The sequence below is a fragment of the Scyliorhinus torazame genome, chromosome 20 (genome assembly GCF_047496885.1).
Source record: "Scyliorhinus torazame isolate Kashiwa2021f chromosome 20, sScyTor2.1, whole genome shotgun sequence".
NCBI classification, from domain to species: Eukaryota; Metazoa; Chordata; class Chondrichthyes; order Carcharhiniformes; family Scyliorhinidae; genus Scyliorhinus; species Scyliorhinus torazame.
Genome location: NC_092726.1, coordinates 2,111,187 through 2,131,889, shown reverse-complemented (window position 1 = coordinate 2,131,889; position 20,703 = coordinate 2,111,187). Strand labels below are relative to the sequence as shown.

Genomic DNA, 20,703 nt, shown 5'->3' with positions numbered 1-20,703 from the left:
GGAGACGGGTTCCGCTGGGATGGAGGTCTCCAACCCCGCCCAGTGCCTCGGCCTGGTTGGGTGACCTCATGTCATTCTTACATTTGGAGAAGGTGAAGTTCACCATCAGGAAGGGGGGGGGATTCTACCTCAGGGCAGCCATTCATTTCCTGCTTTCAGGAGCTGGTCACCGTCAGCTGTGAGGGGGTTTAGTTTAGTTCTGTGGGGTTAAAATTAATTTGTGCTTTTGATTGTTCGTCTCGTTCTTCTACTGTGTAACTTTGGTTAATTGTTTTGTCTGATTGTGTTTATTACGGAAAATATTTGATAAAATATTTTCTTTTTAAATAGTTAACCGAGGAATGCCCTGAATTCAGTGAGCTTCCTGTCAGCTAGCCCGTCAGAGAGTGTGGGTTACACTGAGACACAGCTCTGAGCAGCAATAAACTGTGAAAGTGATACTGGGCAACGGGCAGGAATTCTGTGAGAGAGAGAGAGAAAGTATAAAATACAAAGTCAGATCAGAAATACTTTCCCATGTGCATTCTCGTTCGTTCGTTCTCTCTCTCTCTCCCCCCCCCTCCCTGTCTCTCGTTGGGTTTGAGTTAAGTTTTTGAATTTTATTAAGCTCCCAGCGGGGATAAATCTGTGCCTCAAAGTGATGCTGACTTAATCCAGTTGTTTAATCTTGAGAGAGAGAGAGAGGGAGGGGGCAGGGCCATGGAGGAATGTGAACACAAACCGATGTGATTTGAAGTCAGACTGAGTGTGTATTTTCTGACTGTCGAGCGTCCCCAGTGGGCAGGCTCCACTGCAAGGCCCAAGCAGGCGGAACTTTGCTGTCAATCTAACCCATGACACTCGGACAAGAGTAAAGGGCACCATTGACTGGTGAAAGCCACCAGTGCTGTCACTGAGCACTCCCAGACCGGGTAGATCCCCCTCAGAGACAGATTAGTCTCTCGCCCTCTGCCCCAGCCGCGTGTCTGGGAAGAACGTTACTCCAGTGGCACATTCTGCTGTGAGTGCGATGATCCAGGTTGGTATCAGGTGAGAAGGTGAGAGGCAGTTTTGTGCCCGAGAGTAACTACTATTTCTGCCCAACTCATTTCACACCGGATCCTGAGAGTGAACAGAAGGAACCATGACCCCATCATTGGGTTCAAACACAGAGGTGAAAGGTCAGCCCCTAAACGTACGAACATATGAATTGGGAGTGGGCCATTCGAGCCATTCAATAAGATCATGGCCCATCCCCACTGACACCCTGATAACCTTTCACCCCATTGTTCATCAAGAATCTCTCCACCTCTGCCTTAAAAATATTCACAGTCTCTGCTTCCACTGCCCTTTGAGGGAGACAGTTCCCGAGACTCTCCACCCTCTGAGAGAAAGATTCTCCTCATCTCTGTCTGAAATGGGCTACCCCTTATTTTAGAATCTCTGACACAAGGAAACATCCTGCCCACATCCACCCTGTCAAAACCCCTCAGGCTATCCTCTTACACGTCTAAACTCTAGTGGAAACAAGCCTAGCCTGGCCAACCTTTCCTCAGAAGACATCGCCTGGTAAACCTTCTCTGAACTGTTTCCAACGCATTTGCATCTTTCCTTAAATAAGGAGACTAACTCTGTCCACAACACTCTAGATGTGGTCTCACCAATACCCTGCACAACTAAAGCAGAACCTCCCGACTTGTGTACTCAATTCCCCTCACAATGAATGATAACATTTGAGAGGTTTTCCTCATGACTTTCAGTACCTGTATAATTATCCTATTGTGATTCATGCACTATGACACCCAGATCCCTCTGCACCTCAGAGCTCAGCAATCTCTCACTGTTTAGATAATGAGCTTCTTTTTTATTCTTCCTGCTAAAATAGACATTTTCCCCCATTATCCTCCATTTGCCACATTTTTACCCACTCACTTAACCCGTCGATGTCCCTTTGCAGCCTCCTTACGTCCTCTTCACAATTTACTTTCCTATCTTTGTGTCGTCGGCAAATTGAGCAACCGTACGTTCAGTCCCGTCATCCAAATCATTTCTATAAATTGTAAAGAGTTGAGGCCCCAGCTCTGATTCCTGTGACACACCAATCAGCACATCCTCGCCAACCAGAAAAACACCCATTTATACCTACTCTCTGTCTCCTGTGAGCTAACCAATCTTCAATCCATGGCAATATGTCACCCCCGACACCATGAGCTCTTATTTTCCGCAATAACCTTTGATATGGCTCTGCATCAGATGATTTCTGGAAATCTAAGTACACTCCATCCACTGACTCCCTTTATCCACAGCACAGGTTACTTCTTCAAAGAACTCCAATAAACTGATTAAACATGATTTCTTTTCACAAAACCATGTTGACTCTGCCCGATTGCCTTCAATTTTCCCAAGTTCCCTGCTATAATGTATTGAATAATGGCTTCTAACATTTTGCCTTTGACAGATGCGAGATTAACTGGCCTGTAGTTTCCTGCTCTCTGTCTCCCTCCCTTTCGGAATGCAGGAGTTGCATTTGTTCTTTTTCAATCGAATGGAACTTTCCCTGGATCCAGGGAGTTTTGGAAAATTAAAACCAACGCATCAATGAACTCATTAGCCACTTCTTTTAAGACCTCAGGGTGAAGTCCATCCGGACCAGGGGATTTGTCAGCCCAACACATTGTTCAGTACCAGTTCCCAGGTGGCTGAGTTGCTCCCTCCCTTCCATTTCCTGATTTACAGATATTCCTGGGGTGTTCATTGTAACCTCAAAAGTGAAACCGATGCGAAATACCCGCTCAATTCATCTGCACCTCCTTATTTTCCATTATCCATTCCCCAGACTCCAATATTACCCTCCGTGTTAATCATTGTCATTCCTTGCTGTTTTTAGCTTCTGTCCAATCCTCTGACCTGCCCCCCCCATCTTTGCTCAATGATATTAATTGTGAAATTCGATACTGCCTTCAGCTGGTGAGACATCGATGGTGGCTCCTCCCCTTGGGATAATCCTTTCTCAGCCCCCTCTGTCACCTCCAGCTAATGACTTCTTCTGCTCCGATTCCAACTTCACTGTGCTTTCATTACAGCGACTTCAACTCTGAGTTCCTCATATGTGATTGTAACATGCGATGGGTGCTAAACTGGAAGAAGAATACCTCCGTCCGAATCACAGAGGAGACCGTCTGCGCTTATCCGAAAACACTGAAGGGACAATTGTTCAAAGACTTGACGGAAAGCCAATTGGTCTGTGGTGAGTATAACAACAACTCGAATTTATACAGTGTGACCACAGCGTCTGCTGTGCATCCCTCATTACCCCTTTACTGAGTGGTGCATTTCAGAGATGCTGTGGGTCTGGAGTCACGTGTAGGCCAGACCGGATACGGACAGCAGATTTCCCGCATTAAAGGACATGAGTGAGCCAGAGGGGTTTTTACAACAATGGACAAACCAATCATGGTCAGCATGAGGGAAATTAACTTTATTTTCCACATTTAGGTTTCCCCCCAGCTGCCATGGGGGGATTTGAATCCGTGTTCCCAGACCATTAATGCGGGCCTCTGGATTAGGCTCGTGATATTACGGTGTCCCCCAGACTGGATGGCATTAGACTGGGTGGGATGTTTTTTTTTTTAATTTTAGAGGATCCAATAATTTTTTTCCAATTGAGGGACAATTTAGCGTGGCCAATCCATTTACCCTGTACATCTTTTCGGTTGTAGGGGTGAGACCCATGCAAAAATGGGGAGAATGCGCAAACTCCACATGGACAGTAACCCAGGGCCAGGTTTGAACCCAGATCCTTGGTGCCATGAGGCAGCAGTGCTAACCATTGGTCCCAGTGCTGCCTTTTGACTGGGTGGGATATTAAAGGGTGTGGGGAGTGAGGGGGAGAGTGGGATTAGACTGGGTGGGATATTAAAGGGTGCGGGGAGTGAGGGGAGAGTGGGATTAGACTGGGTGGGATATTAAAGGGTGCGGGGAGTGAGGGGGAGAGTGGGATTAGACTGGGTGGGATATTAAAGGGTGTGGGGAGTGAGGGGGAGAGTGGGATTGGACTGGGTGGGATATTAACGGTTGCGGGGAGTGAGGGGGAGAGTGGGATTAGACTGGGTGGGATATTAAAGGGTGTGGGGAGTGAGGGGGAGAGTGGGATTAGACTGGGTGGGATATTAAAGGGTATGGGGAGTGAGGGGGGAGAGTGGGATTCGACTGGGTGGGATATTAAAGGGTGCGGGGAGTGAGGGGAGAGTGGGAATAGACTGGGTGGGATATTAAAGGGTGCGGGGAGTGAGGGGGAGAGTGGGATTCGACTGGGTGGGATATTAAAGGGTGCGGGGAGTGAGGGGAGAGTGGGAATAGACTGGGTGGGATATTAAAGGGTGCGGGGAGTGAGGGGGCGAGTGGGATTAGACTGGGTGGGATATTAAAGGGTGCAGGGAGTGAGGGGGAGAGTGGGGTTAGACTGGGTGCGATATTAAAGGGTGTGGGGAGTAAGGAGAGAGTGGGATTAGACTGGGTGGGGTATTAAAGGGTGTGGGGAGTGAGGGGGAGACTGGGATTAGACTGGGTGGGATTTTAAAGGGTGCGGGGAGTGAGGGGAGAGTGGGAATAGACTGGGTGGGATATTAAAGGGTGTGGGGAGTGAGGGGAGACTGGGATTGGACTGGGTGGGATATTAAAGGGTGCGGGGAGTGAGGGGGAGAGTGGGATTAGTCTGGGTGGGATATTAAAGGGTGCGGGGAGTGAAGGGGGAGTGGGATTAGACTGGGTGGGATATTAAAGGGTGTGGGAGTGAAGGGGGAGTGGGATTCGACTGGGTGGGATATTAAAGGGTGCGGGGAGTGAGAGGAGAGTGGGATTAGACTGGGTGGGATATTAAAGGGTGCGGGGAGTGAGGGGAGAGTGGGATTAGACTGGGTGGGATATTAAAGGGTGTAGGGAGTGAGGGGGCGAGTAGGATTAGACTGGGTGGGATATTAAAGGGTGTAGGGAGTGAAGGGGAGAGTGGGATTGGACTGGGTGGGATATTAAAGGGTGCGGGGAGTGAGGGGGAGAGTGGGATTGGACTGGGTGGGATAGTAAAGGGTGCGGGGAGTGAGGGGGAGAGTGGGATTGGACTGGGTGGGATATTAAAGGGTGTGGGGAGTGAGGGGGAGAGTGGGATTAGACTGGGTGGGATATTAAAGGGTATGGGGAGTGAGGGGGGAGAGTGGGATTCGACTGGGTGGGATATTAAAGGGTGCGGGGAGTGAGGGGAGAGTGGGAATAGACTGGGTGGGATATTAAAGGGTGCGGGGAGTGAGGGGAGAGTGGGAATAGACTGGGTGGGATATTAAAGGGTGCGGGGAGTGAGGGGGCGAGTGGGATTAGACTGGGTGGGATATTAAAGGGTGCAGGGAGTGAGGGGGAGAGTGGGGTTAGACTGGGTGCGATATTAAAGGGTGTGGGGAGTAAGGACAGAGTGGGATTAGACTGGGTGGGGTATTAAAGGGTGTGGGGAGTGAGGGGGAGACTGGGATTAGACTGGGTGGGATATTAAAGGGTGCGGGGAGTGAGGGGAGAGTGGGATTAGACTGGGTGGGATATTAAAGGGTGTGGGGAGTGAGGGGAGACTGGGATTGGACTGGGTGGGATATTAAAGGGTGCGGGGAGTGAGGGGGAGAGTGGGATTAGTCTGGGTGGGATATTAAAGGGTGCGGGGAGTGAAGGGGGAGTGGGATTAGACTGGGTGGGATATTAAAGGGTGTGGGAGTGAAGGGGGAGTGGGATTCGACTGGGTGGGATATTAAAGGGTGCGGGGAGTGAGAGGAGAGTGGGATTAGACTGGGTGGGATATTAAAGGGTGCGGGGAGTGAGGGGAGAGTGGGATTAGACTGGGTGGGATATTAAAGGGTGTAGGGAGTGAGGGGGCGAGTGGGATTAGACTGGGTGGGATATTAAAGGGTGTAGGGAGTGAGGGGAGAGTGGGATTAGACTGGGTGGGATATTAAAGGGTGTAGGGAGTGAAGGGGAGAGTGGGATTGGACTGGGTGGGATATTAAAGGGTGCGGGGAGTGAGGGGGAGAGTGGGATTGGACTGGGTGGGATAGTAAAGGGTGCGGGGAGTGAGGGGGAGAGTGGGATTGGACTGGGTGGGATATTAAAGGGTGTGGGGAGTGAGGGGGAGAGTGGGATTAGACTGGGTGGGATATTAAAGGGTATGGGGAGTGAGGGGGGAGAGTGGGATTCGACTGGGTGGGATATTAAAGGGTGCGGGGAGTGAGGGGAGAGTGGGAATAGACTGGGTGGGATATTAAAGGGTGCGGGGAGTGAGGGGAGAGTGGGAATAGACTGGGTGGGATATTAAAGGGTGCGGGGAGTGAGGGGGCGAGTGGGATTAGACTGGGTGGGATATTAAAGGGTGCAGGGAGTGAGGGGGAGAGTGGGGTTAGACTGGGTGCGATATTAAAGGGTGTGGGGATAAGGAGAGAGTGGGATTAGACTGGGTGGGGTATTAAAGGGTGTGGGGAGTGAGGGGGAGACTGGGATTAGACTGGGTGGGATATTAAAGGGTGCGGGGAGTGAGGGGAGAGTGGGATTAGACTGGGTGGGATATTAAAGGGTGTGGGGAGTGAGGGGAGACTGGGATTGGACTGGGTGGGATATTAAAGGGTGCGGGGAGTGAGGGGGAGAGTGGGATTAGTCTGGGTGGGATATTAAAGGGTGCGGGGAGTGAAGGGGGAGTGGGATTAGACTGGGTGGGATATTAAAGGGTGTGGGAGTGAAGGGGGAGTGGGATTCGACTGGGTGGGATATTAAAGGGTGCGGGGAGTGAGAGGAGAGTGGGATTAGACTGGGTGGGATATTAAAGGGTGCGGGGAGTGAGGGGAGAGTGGGATTAGACTGGGTGGGATATTAAAGGGTGTAGGGAGTGAGGGGGCGAGTGGGATTAGACTGGGTGGGATATTAAAGGGTGTAGGGAGTGAGGGGAGAGTGGGATTAGACTGGGTGGGATATTAAAGGGTGTAGGGAGTGAAGGGGAGAGTGGGATTGGACTGGGTGGGATATTAAAGGGTGCGGGGAGTGAGGGGGAGAGTGGGATTGGACTGGGTGGGATAGTAAAGGGTGCGGGGAGTGAGGGGGAGAGTGGGATTGGACTGGGTGGGATATTAAAGGGTGTGGGGAGTGAGGGGGAGAGTGGGATTAGACTGGGTGGGATATTAAAGGGTATGGGGAGTGAGGGGGGAGAGTGGGATTCGACTGGGTGGGATATTAAAGGGTGCGGGGAGTGAGGGGAGAGTGGGAATAGACTGGGTGGGATATTAAAGGGTGCGGGGAGTGAGGGGGAGAGTGGGATTCGACTGGGTGGGATATTAAAGGGTGCGGGGAGTGAGGGGAGAGTGGGAATAGACTGGGTGGGATATTAAAGGGTGCGGGGAGTGAGGGGGCGAGTGGGATTAGACTGGGTGGGATATTAAAGGGTGCAGGGAGTGAGGGGGAGAGTGGGGTTAGACCGGGTGGGATATTAAAGGGTGCGGGGAGTGAGGGGAGAGTGGGATTAGACTGGGTGGGATATTAAAGGGTGTGGGGAGTAAGGAGAGAGTGGGATTAGACTGGGTGGGGTATTAAAGGGTGTGGGGAGTGAGGGGGAGACTGGGATTAGACTGGGTGGGATATTAAAGGGTGCGGGGAGTGAGAGGAGAGTGGGATTAGACTGGGTGGGATATTAAAGGGTGCGGGGAGTGAGGGGAGAGTGGGATTAGACTGGGTGGGATATTAAAGGGTGTAGGGAGTGAGGGGGCGAGTGGGATTAGACTGGGTGGGATATTAAAGGGTGTAGGGAGTGAAGGGGAGAGTGGGATTGGACTGGGTGGGATATTAAAGGGTGCGGGGAGTGAGGGGGAGAGTGGGATTGGACTGGGTGGGATAGTAAAGGGTGCGGGGAGTGAGGGGGAGAGTGGGATTGGACTGGGTGGGATATTAAAGGGTGTGGGGAGTGAGGGGGAGAGTGGGATTAGACTGGGTGGGATATTAAAGGGTATGGGGAGTGAGGGGGGAGAGTGGGATTCGACTGGGTGGGATATTAAAGGGTGCGGGGAGTGAGGGGAGAGTGGGAATAGACTGGGTGGGATATTAAAGGGTGCGGGGAGTGAGGGGAGAGTGGGAATAGACTGGGTGGGATATTAAAGGGTGCGGGGAGTGAGGGGGCGAGTGGGATTAGACTGGGTGGGATATTAAAGGGTGCAGGGAGTGAGGGGGAGAGTGGGGTTAGACTGGGTGCGATATTAAAGGGTGTGGGGAGTAAGGAGAGAGTGGGATTAGACTGGGTGGGGTATTAAAGGGTGTGGGGAGTGAGGGGGAGACTGGGATTAGACTGGGTGGGATATTAAAGGGTGCGGGGAGTGAGGGGAGAGTGGGATTAGACTGGGTGGGATATTAAAGGGTGTGGGGAGTGAGGGGAGACTGGGATTGGACTGGGTGGGATATTAAAGGGTGCGGGGAGTGAGGGGGAGAGTGGGATTAGTCTGGGTGGGATATTAAAGGGTGCGGGGAGTGAAGGGGGAGTGGGATTAGACTGGGTGGGATATTAAAGGGTGTGGGAGTGAAGGGGGAGTGGGATTCGACTGGGTGGGATATTAAAGGGTGCGGGGAGTGAGAGGAGAGTGGGATTAGACTGGGTGGGATATTAAAGGGTGCGGGGAGTGAGGGGAGAGTGGGATTAGACTGGGTGGGATATTAAAGGGTGTAGGGAGTGAGGGGGCGAGTGGGATTAGACTGGGTGGGATATTAAAGGGTGTAGGGAGTGAGGGGAGAGTGGGATTAGACTGGGTGGGATATTAAAGGGTGTAGGGAGTGAAGGGGAGAGTGGGATTGGACTGGGTGGGATATTAAAGGGTGCGGGGAGTGAGGGGGAGAGTGGGATTGGACTGGGTGGGATAGTAAAGGGTGCGGGGAGTGAGGGGGAGAGTGGGATTGGACTGGGTGGGATATTAAAGGGTGTGGGGAGTGAGGGGGAGAGTGGGATTAGACTGGGTGGGATATTAAAGGGTATGGGGAGTGAGGGGGGAGAGTGGGATTCGACTGGGTGGGATATTAAAGGGTGCGGGGAGTGAGGGGAGAGTGGGAATAGACTGGGTGGGATATTAAAGGGTGCGGGGAGTGAGGGGGAGAGTGGGATTCGACTGGGTGGGATATTAAAGGGTGCGGGGAGTGAGGGGAGAGTGGGAATAGACTGGGTGGGATATTAAAGGGTGCGGGGAGTGAGGGGGCGAGTGGGATTAGACTGGGTGGGATATTAAAGGGTGCAGGGAGTGAGGGGGAGAGTGGGGTTAGACCGGGTGGGATATTAAAGGGTGCGGGGAGTGAGGGGAGAGTGGGATTAGACTGGGTGGGATATTAAAGGGTGTGGGGAGTAAGGAGAGAGTGGGATTAGACTGGGTGGGGTATTAAAGGGTGTGGGGAGTGAGGGGGAGACTGGGATTAGACTGGGTGGGATATTAAAGGGTGCGGGGAGTGAGAGGAGAGTGGGATTAGACTGGGTGGGATATTAAAGGGTGCGGGGAGTGAGGGGAGAGTGGGATTAGACTGGGTGGGATATTAAAGGGTGTAGGGAGTGAGGGGGCGAGTGGGATTAGACTGGGTGGGATATTAAAGGGTGTAGGGAGTGAAGGGGAGAGTGGGATTGGACTGGGTGGGATATTAAAGGGTGCGGGGAGTGAGGGGGAGAGTGGGATTGGACTGGGTGGGATAGTAAAGGGTGCGGGGAGTGAGGGGGAGAGTGGGATTGGACTGGGTGGGATATTAAAGGGTGTGGGGAGTGAGGGGGAGAGTGGGATTAGACTGGGTGGGATATTAAAGGGTATGGGGAGTGAGGGGGGAGAGTGGGATTCGACTGGGTGGGATATTAAAGGGTGCGGGGAGTGAGGGGAGAGTGGGATTCGACTGGGTGGGATATTAAAGGGTGCGGGGAGTGAGGGGAGAGTGGGAATAGACTGGGTGGGATATTAAAGGGTGCGGGGAGTGAGGGGGTGAGTGGGATTAGACTGGGTGGGATATTAAAGGGTGCAGGGAGTGAGGGGGAGAGTGGGGTTAGACTGGGTGGGATATTAAAGGGTGCGGGGAGTGAGGGGAGAGTGGGATTAGACTGGGTGGGATATTAAAGGGTGTGGGGAGTAAGGAGAGAGTGGATTAGACTGGGTGGGGTATTAAAGGGTGTGGGGAGTGAGGGGGAGACTGGGATTAGACTGGGTGGGATATTAAAGGGTGCGGGGAGTGAGGGGAGAGTGGGATTAGACTGGGTGGGATATTAAAGGGTGTGGGGAGTGAGGGGAGACTGGGATTGGACTTGGTGGGATATTAAAGGGTGCGGGGAGTGAGGGGGAGAGTGGGATTAGTCTGGGTGGGATATTAAAGGGTGCGGGGAGTGAAGGGGGAGTGGGATTAGACTGGGTGGGATATTAAAGGGTGTGGGAGTGAAGGGGGAGTGGGATTCGACTGGGTGGGATATTAAAGGGTGCGGGGAGTGAGAGGAGAGTGGGATTAGACTGGGTGGGATATTAAAGGGTGCGGGGAGTGAGGGGAGAGTGGGATGAGACTGGGTGGGATATTAAAGGGTGTAGGGAGTGAGGGGGCGAGTGGGATTAGACTGGGTGGGATATTAAAGGGTGTAGGGAGTGAGGGGGAGAGTGGGATTGGACTGGGTGGGATATTAAAGGGTGCGGGGAGTGGGTGGGAGAGTGGGATTAGACTGGGTGGGATATTAAAGGGTGCGGGGAGTGAGGGGGAGAGTGGGATTAAACTGGGTGGGATATTAAAAGGTGTGGGGAGTGAGGGAGAGAGTGGGATTGGACTGGGTGGGATATTAAAGGGTGAGGGGGAGAGTGGGATTAGACTGGGTGGGATATGAAAGGGTGCGAGGAGTGAGGGAGAGAGTGGGATTAGACTGGGTGGGATATTAAAGGGTGCGGGGAGTGAGGGGAGAGTGGGATGAGACTGGGTGGGATATTAAAGGATGTAGGGAGTGAGGGGGCGAGTGGGATTAGACTGGGTGGGATATTAAAGGGTGTCGGGAGTGAAGGGGAGAGTGGGATTGGACTGCGTGGGATATTAAAGGGTGCGGGGAGTGAGGGGGAGAGTGGGATTGGACTGGGTGGGATAGTAAAGGGTGCGGGGAATGAGGGGGAGAGTCGGATTGGACTGGGTGGGATATTAAAGGGTGCGGGGAGTGGGTGGGAGAGTGGGATTAGACTGGGTGGGATATTAAAGGGTGCGGGGAGTGAGGGGGAGAGTGGGATTAAACTGGGTGGGATATTAAAAGGTGTGGGGAGTGAGGGAGAGAGTGGGATTGGACTGGGTGGGATATTAAAGGGTGAGGGGAGAGTGGGATTAGACTGGGTGGGATATTAACGGTTGCGGGGAGTGAGGGGGAGAGTGGGATTGGACTGGGTGGGATATTAAAGGGTGTGGGGAGTGAGGGGAGACTGGGATTAGACTGGGTGGGATATTAAAGGGTGCGGGGAGTGAGGGGGAGAGTGGGATTAGACTGGGTGGGATATTAAAGGGTGAGGGGAGTGAGGGGGAGAGTGGGATTAGACTGGGTGGGATATTAAAGGGTGCGGGGAGTGAGGGGAGAGTGGGATTAGACTGGGTGGGATATTAAAGGGTGTGGGGAGTGAGGGGAGACTGGGATTAGACTGGGTGGGATATTAAAGGGTGCGGAGAGTGAGGGGGAGAGTGGGATTAGACTGGGTGGGATATTAATGGGTGAGGGGAGAGTGGGATTAGACTGGGTGGGATATTAAAGGGTGCGGGGAGTGAGGGGGAGAGTGGGATTAGACTGGGTGGGATATTAAAGGGTGTGGGGAGTGAGGGGAGAGTGGGATTAGACTGGGTGGGATATTAAAGGGTGTGGGGAGTGAGGGGGAGAGTGGGATTAGACTGGGTGGGATATTAAAGGGTGCGGGGAGTGAGGGGAGACTGGCATTAGACTGGGTGGGATATTAAAGGGTGCGGAGAGTGAGGGGGAGAGTGGGATTAGACTGGGTGGGATATTAAAGGGTGCGGGGAGTGAGGGGAGACTGGCATTAGACTGGGTGGGATATTAAAAGGTGTGGGGAGTGAGGGGGAGAGTGGGATTAGACTGGGTGGGATATTAATGGGTGAGGGGAGAGTGGGATTAGACTGGGTGGGATATTAAAGGGTGCGGGGAGTGAGGGGGAGAGTGGGATTAGACTGGGTGGGATATTAAAGGGTGTGGGGAGTGAGGGGGAGAGTGGGATTAGACTGGGTGGGATATTATAGGGTGCGGGGAGTGAGGGGAGACTGGGATTAGACTGGGTGGGATATTAAAGGGTGTGGGGAGTGAGGGGAGAGTGGGATTAGACTGGGTGGGATATTAAAGGGTGCGGGGAGTGAGGGGGAGAGTGGGATTAGACTGGGTGGGATATTAAAGGGTGTGGGGAGTGAGGGGGAGAGTGGGATTAGACTGGGTGGGATATTATAGGGTGCGGGGAGTGAGGGGAGACTGGGATTAGACTGGGTGGGATATTAAAGGGTGCGGAGAGTGAGGGGGAGAGTGGGATTAGACTGGGTGGGATATTAAAGCGTGAGGGGAGAGTGGGATTGGACTGGGTGGGATATTAACGGTTGCGGGGAGTGAGGGGGAGAGTGGGATTAGACTGGGTGGGATATTAAAGGGTGCGGGGAGTGAGGGGAGAGTGGGATTAGACTGGGTGGGATATTAAAGGGTGTGGAGAGTGAGGGTTGGAGCCTCGGAGTGGATTAGTTATATGGAGGAGCACCAATTCAGGTTTGAGAAGAATGAGCTGATTCTTTGCTGGAACTTTCTCTGACTCGGGTGAGGAATAGTGCAGACTCTTTAAATGATTCAAATCTGTCTCGGGAGGAGCATAAAGCAAAACGCAATGAGTGGAAATGGTGAGGTCTGTAAATATGATTCGGATGTTGGGATAAGATCCTGAACGATTGCGTTTTCACAGTCCAGCCTTTGACTAATGCTGTTTCGAGGGTGGCTCCCACTTTTGGCAAAATGCATGTTTCTCGAAACTTTTTTCATCTCAGACCATTCCCCTGCCGTCTGTTAAAGTGCAGATGTTTGGCGACCAGTTCAAAGCTCCTGGAAATCAGTTTCTGGTATCGTTGGTTTGTCAGAGGCGCAGGGAAACCACAAGAGCAGTTAGTCACGTACCAGTAACTCTTGCTTTCCCCTCTGTAAGAGCCTCAAAGGACCCATTAACCTTGAAGCCCAAGTTTAACACTTCCAGACGAGATTTTCCTGGGCGATTTCCATCTGTTTTGTCGAATCCGCAGTCCAGCAAGGGGACAGGATAGAGGGTCTGCTTGTCTTCTGAGTTTCATCGTCAGCATTGCAGAAAGAAAGAAATGATCATCTCGGGACGTCCTAAAATGCATCACAAGTTAAACTCTAGCCACTGTTGCCACTGTAGGGAAACGCAGCAACCAACTTGTGCACAGCAAGATCCCCAAAACAGCCCTGGAATAAATGAATGGTCAACCTTTTGTTCAGCAATACTGATTGGAGAACAGGTATTGGCCAGGGACAACCTGTCTGCCTTTCTCTGACACAGTGTCCCTGGGATCCTTGACGCCCGTCTGAAAGGGCAGAGGGGACCTGAGTTTAACATCTCATGTCATCGAATCCTTACAGTGCCGAAAGAGGCCATTCGGCCCATCGAGTCTGCACCGGCCCTTGGAAAGAGCACCCTACCTGGGTCCACTCCCCGCCCTATCGCTCTGACCCCACCTAACCATTGGACACCAAGGGGCAACTTAGCACGGCCAACCCTCCCAACCTGCACATCTTTGGACTGTGGGAGGAGACAGTGCAGCAGTCCCTCAGTCCCGGCACTGGGAGTGTCAGCCTGGATTCTGAGCTCAATGTTTGTTCACATGGAGGGTTTGGGTTCACTGGGCCAAAGGGTTTAACGCTGTCTGCAGTTCCTCCACAATCATTGCTAAGATGAAATGAACCATGCTTCCTGGCCACCACAGGATTGGTTCGGATTTCCCCAGACACTGAATGGTGCAGTTCCCGTTGTAAATTGCGTTGTCGGCAATTTCTGTTTTGAATAATGCCACGTCAACTGTCACGGTGCAGTTGCAGGCTCTGTCCACCGGATGGCACTATGAGACGCGCTTTTGGACGGTTTGCCAATTGTTGCAGAAATCAAGTGACCATTGATGGCAATTTCGGAGCAAACTGTTCGTGACGGAACTGTCCAGTTATTGGAATCTCGGGAACATACAGAACAGACGAAGGCCATTTGGCCCACTGACCCTGAGCTAGCTTTCTGAAAGTAACGTTGGCATTTTGACTTCAAACCATTGCATCTCAAGAGGTTGCTTGCTTCAAACCGCCCCCCCAAAAACTCAGCGACGTAGTCCATAGGTTTGGTCCATCATCTGCAGCCTGAGGCAGGGTGTACAAGATGGCCGGGAGCATCAATTATGGGCAGCAGGGTAGCAGAGTGGTTATCACAGTTGCTTCACAGCTCCAGGGTCCCAGGTTCGATTCCCGGCTTGGGTCACTGTCTGTGCGGAGTCTGCACGTTCTCCCCGTGTGTGCGTGGGTTTCCTCCGGGTGCTCCGGTTTCCTCCCACAGTCCAAAGATGTGCAGGTTAGGGGATTGGCCGTGATAAATTGCCCTTCATGTCCAAAAAGGTTAGGTGGGGTTACTGGGTTAAGGGGATAGGGTGGAGGCGTGGGCTTAAGTAGGGTGCTCTTTCCAAGGGCCGGTGCAGACTCGATGGGCCGAATGGTCCCCTTCTGCGCTGTAAATTCTGTGATTCTATGAATTTGGACGGAGAGGAAACCTTCTGAGTGAGGTTTGCCTACCTGATAAGAAGCTCCTGTTTGAATCCTGGCCAGGTGTTTAAGAGAGAACTTGGGAACGGAATGAGATCCCTGTCCTTGTGAATAGTGGCACAGAGTTCAGAAGCAAGTTCGGTTGAACTTTGACAAATCGTTAATTCAGCCAATGCAGGGCTGAGGTGCAGAGGAGATTCACCAGAATGACACCGGGGAGGAGGGACTTGGCAGAGAGAAGGTGGGGACGAGCAGTGAGAGGGTTTAATGGTACAATGGGCTGGCTGGCTGGGCTGGAAGGTGCCCCAGCTGTGCGGCCAGAAGGTGACAATGTGTGACAGGTGAATGAATTGCTGAATTCTGTGTGTGTTGCAGATGGGCCGTTGGAGCTGCCGATTCTGCAGCTGATTCCTTCCCTTCGGCAAGTGGTTTTCCAGGGTGACCGGCTGCCCTTCCTGTGCACTGCGACCTACCTGGACAACAGCACCAGGGTCCTCTGGTACCACAACAGCATCCTCATGGAGTCGGAGGAAAAAGGCGGCCTGATCATTGTGGAGAGCCTGATTCACGACTGCACCCTGATATCCAGGTATTCCCAGCATATCTTTCATGATAAGAGGGGGGTGCAGCAGATTTAGAACAGAGTTGAGCAAAAATTACTCCTCCAAAGGGTTGTGAACCTGTGTAATTCGCTACCCCAGAGTACGCATGCTGGCACATTGAGTAAATTTCAGGAGGAGTTAGACAGATTTTTAATGGGTAATGGGTTGAAGGGTTCTGGAGAACGGGCAGGACGGTGGAGTTGAGGCCAGAATGGGATGAGCCATGATCGTATAAAATGGCGGAGCGGGATCGAGGGGCTGAATGGCCCACTCCTGCTCCTTATGTCCTCAAAAGGCATCATCTCAGCACACTAGCTCTAATGGAGCAGATACTCAGAACACCAACTCCACAATGGACACGCTAACTCCCTCCACAGACCAGGTACCGGACACGCCAGCTCATTACTCATCAGTAACTGGGAAAGCCAACTCCCACCGGGGATCAGTCCTTCCATTCACCCCGCCCTGCCTTAGCCTCCAACTCCATTGACCCCTGTCTCCATACAATCTGTAACTAGTGGGAATGCAGACTAGCTGAAATAAACTCGCCTGTCTTTGCAAGGTCTCCATCTGATGCAACTGACCGTTGTCCTTGTGCCTTGCAGCGAGCTGATCCTCTCAAACATTTACCTCCTTGCCAGTGGGGAGTGGGAATGTGTCATCACAACGTCACGGGGCAACGCATCCAGGAAAGTGGATATTGTGGTTCTGGACACATCTGCAGCGTACTGTCAGACCGAACAGGTCATCAACAACAGAGGGGACTTTAGGTCAGTGAAAGATGTTTTGAGTGAGTCGGAAAGTTGTTTGCAATCGTGTCTAATGCGTTTTACACACTAAACAAAATATGCCCCTGGGCAGAGGTTGTATCTTCTCAATCCAATCACCTTTAATTTGCATGTTTAGGTCTAATTTCTGTATCTTTGTCTGATGTTTCACGTGAGCGATGAGTTTATTAGACTATTATTTGCGAATGCTGTGTATTATGATTTGGGCTCCCTGCCTTTCACTAGTCACTCTTAGTGTTCCAAACACGTCTGGGTCTCTGTTCACAGCCTCACTAACTGAGAGGTGCTTCTCCTTCAGAAAAAGGTGGCAAGGAAATTCCAGGAAGAGAAACTTTAAGAATAACTTAAAGAGTTAAACCATGCGTGGAAGGCTGCATAAACATGTACTCCCTGAGTGTTGATCTATTTGAGAGGGTGACACAGTGGTTAGCATTGCTGCCTCACAGCTCCAGGGACCCGGGTTCGATTCCGGCTTGGGTCACTGTCTGTGCGGAGTCTGCACGCTCTCCCCGTGTCTGCGTGGGTTTCCTCCGGGTGCTCCGGTTTCCTCCCACAGTCCAAAGATGTACAGTTAGGTAATGTTACGGGGATAGGGCAGGGGCAGTGGGCCTAGGTAGGCGGTTCTTTCAGAGGGTCGGTGCAGAGTCGATGAGCCGAATGGCCTCCTTCTGCACTGTAGGAATCCTATGATCCCGATGAATGTTTGAACAGAGAGTAGAATTGTTTGAGAACTGACACAGATGACCATATCCATCACCATGTCATCATGGCACTTGCTCAGCGCTCTTCAGTCAATGTGGTTGAAATATAACTATTTCCTGAAGTAACTGAACAAAGTCTTTTGACTGCTTCAATTGGCAATCATCAGTTCAACAACCACTGCCACCATTTCAGAGCAATAAACACCAGCTTTACTGGCGTCATGTGAGAGTACCTTTAAGAAATGTGTGTTTATCAGTGATGTCAGAGAGTGGGTGGAGCTGGGCTGTCTGTCAGCTTTTTACTTGCGTTTTAGGCTGTTTGCTGCAGGGTGTGTGTTAGTTTTGTTTTCAGTGTTGGAGCTGAAGCCAGACAGAGCGGGTGTACTGTTGATCTCTCTGCCATGAAAAGACTATCTCTTGAACATTTGGTGAATTCAGAATTATAAATGTTCTCAGTAGTGAATGTAAACCTAATGTGCTTCTGTTAAAAGGTGTTTCTTTTGTTTCCTGGATGTTGTTTGGGAAGTTATTAAGGATTATTTAGTGTTGTATTCTTTGGGGGTTGTATTTGAATTGATGGTTGCTAAAATGTTCACTATGTTTTAAAAAGGTTAACTTGAGTTCATTGAATAAACATTGTTTTGCTTTAAAAATACTTTTCCATTTCTGCCGCACCACACCTGTAGAGTGGGCCGTGTGCTCCCCATACCACAATCTATTAAAAGTTGTGGGTCAGGTGAACTCCAGGCTACACTTTGGGATTCTCTAAACCTTGGCTCATAACAAATTGGGGCTCGTCCGGGATAAAAGTCTATCTATTGGATTGGCTTAGTGAACTTAAAGACAGTGAGGGGTGAGCATATGTGGTTGCTTTTCAGGTGTGGTATTTCAGTTTAAGTAGGGAGTGTGTTGTGGACAATGGCTCTTTCAGAGGCTCAGACGCTTTTGGGGGTGGAGATGGTCACACGCAGTACCTTATGGACAGAGACTAAAAGCAGACTGTTAGATTTGGCAAAAACATTGCAGTTAACATTACTTGACAAAATGTGAAAAGATGAGGTAATTATGGCAGTGGCTAAGCATTTAAAGTTGCCTGGGATACAGTCTGACTCATTAGAAATGGCAAAGATCCAGTTGCAGATTAAGCAACTTGAACATGAGAAAGAATTAAAGCAGCTTGAGAGGAAAAAGAGAGAGAACGGAAAGAGAAAGAGACAGAGAGGAAAAAGAAAAGGAGAGAGAAGAAAGGAGAAAAGAAAGAATAGCCCTAGCAGAATAAAAAAAAAGGAGAGGGAGATACAGATCAGGGAAAAAGATAAAGAGAGAGAGTTTGAACTTCAGAAAATGGCCATGAAACGTGACAGTCAGTTAAAATTGGCAGACGTAAAGGGAAACGTACATATGGATGATAGCGATGAGGATAGTGAGAAAGAGCGTCAAAGTCGAAGGTTTGGCGGGAATCTATTTAAATATGTCCAAGCATTGCCAAGGTTTGACGAGAAGGAGGTGGAAGCTTTTTTCATTTCATTTGAGAAGGTAGCTAAGCAAATGAAATGGCCACAGGACATATGGGTATTACTGATTCAAAAAAGCTGATAGATCGGGCTAGTGAAGTGTTTGCATCACTACCGGAGGAGGTATCTGGGTCGTATGAGGAGGTGAAAAAATCCATCTTAGGTGCTTATGAACTAGTGCCTGCAGCTTGCAGACAAAGGTTTAGAAATTTAAGGAAAGAATTTGGTCAAACATACATGGAGTTTGAAAGGATCAAACAGAGTAATTTTGATAGGTGGATAAGGGCTTTGAAAATAGACCAAACGTATGAAGCTCTCAGAGAAATTATACTTTTGGAGGAGTTTAAAAATTAAATTCCTGATGTAGTGAGAACTCATGTGGAAGAGCAGAGGGTTAAAACTGCGAGATTAGCAGCTGAAATGGCAGATGATTATGAATTAGTTCATAAATCAAAGCTTGGTTTCTGACATCAGTTTCAGCCTATGAGGGATAGAAACTGGGGACATGAGAAATACTCAAGTGGTGAAGGTAAAAGTGATCTGATGGGAGACAATAAAGAGAGTGTACCTCAGATTAAAAAAGAAATCCAGGAGGGTGGAAAAGAAATGAAAAATGTCAAATGTTTTCACTGTAATAAACTAGGCCATGTAAAGTCACAGTGTTGGTGATTGAAGATAAGCACTGGGAAGGCTGATGTGGTAAAATAGGATAAGACAGTGGGGTTTGTTAAAGTGGTAAAGGAAAGCCCAAGTGAAGCGAAGGAGGTGCAAAAGATTGTCCAGCCTGATCAAGAGGTGATTGATAAGAAGGTGCCAGATCTCTTTAAAGAATTTACTTGTGTGGGTAAAGTTTACTCATGTGTATCAGGAGGAGCAGGTAAAGAAGTCACAATTTTAAGAGGTACGGGAGCTCGTCAATCTTTAATAGTAAGAGATGAGAAGTTATGTAGTTTGGGAAGAATGTTGCCAGAAAAAGTGGTAATATGTGGAATTCAGGGTGAGAGAAGCAGTGTTCCATTATCTAAGGTAAGGTTGGAAAATCCAGTGAAGAGTGGTGAAGTGGTCGTAGGGGTAATGGAGAAACTATCTTGTCCAGGAATACAGTTTATCTTGGGTAATGATATAGCTGGATCGCAGGTGGGAGTGATACCTACTGTGGTTGATAAGCCATGGAAAATCAGACAACTGAAGTGTTGAAGGACGAATATCCTGGGATTTTTCAGGATTGTGTAGTAACAAGGTTGCAAAGTCACAGGTTAAAACAAGAGGAGAAATCAAAGAGTGAAGATGAAGTTGAAGTGCAATTATCAGAAACGATTTTTGATCAGATGGTTGCAAAAGAACAAGAACAGGTGGAGGATGAGGCGGATATTTTTAGTTCAGGAAAATTGACAGAGTTACAACAAAAAGATATAGAAATAAAACGGATGTATCAGAAAGCATATACGGAAGAGGAATCTGAGTGTATACCAGAGTGTTATTTCCGTAAAAGTGATGTCTTGATGAGAAAATGGAGACCTTTACATATGCAGGCGGATGAAAAGTGGGCAGAAGTTCATCAAGTAGTATTGCCGGTAGGGTATAGAAAGGAGGTGTTGCGAGTGGCACATGAAGTACCAGTGGGAGGTCATTTGGGGATAAGGAAAACTCAAGCTAAAATCCAGAAACATTTTTATTGGCCTGGACTACATAAAGATGTAGTTAAATTTTGTCAATCATGTCACACATGTCAAGTGATAGGGAAACCTCAAGCAGCGATAAAACCAGCGCCCTTAATACCCATTCCAGCATTTGAGGAACCTTTTACAAGGGTCCTAATTGATTGCGTAGGACCGCTTCCTAAAACAAAAAGTGGGAATCAATATTTTTTGACTATAATGGATGTGTCTACTAGGTTTCTAGAGGCCATTCCAGTACGTAATATTACAGCTAAAAAGATTGTGGAGGAGTTACTTAAATTCTTTACTAGATATGGACTACCCACAGAAATACAAATGGATCAAGGATCAAATTTTACCTCCAGGTTATTCAAAAAAGTTATGGATAGCTTAGGAATAAAACAATTTAAATCAACTGCGTACCATCCAGAATCGCAGGGAGCGTTAGAAAGGTGGCATCAGACATTAAAGACAATGTTGAGGACATATTGTCAATATTATCCGGAGGATTGGGATAAAGGAATTCCATTCGTATTGTTTGCAATTAGGGATGCACCTAATGAGTCTACCAAATTCAGTCCTTTTGAACTAACTTTTGGTCATGAATTGATTAAGGAAAAATTGGTGGGTGAGAAAT

General features: G+C 49.9%; 1 protein-coding gene across 1 annotated transcript in view; it reads left to right on the top strand.

Annotated features, from left to right (window-relative positions):
- The window catches only part of LOC140396817 (adhesion G protein-coupled receptor A2-like), a 300,618-nt gene that overhangs the window by 235,291 nt on the left and 44,624 nt on the right, over positions 1-20,703 (top strand). The window contains 3 exon segments of the mRNA XM_072485571.1: positions 3,063-3,226; positions 15,179-15,392; positions 16,011-16,175. Coding sequence (XP_072341672.1) covers positions 3,063-3,226; positions 15,179-15,392; positions 16,011-16,175 — 543 coding nt within the window.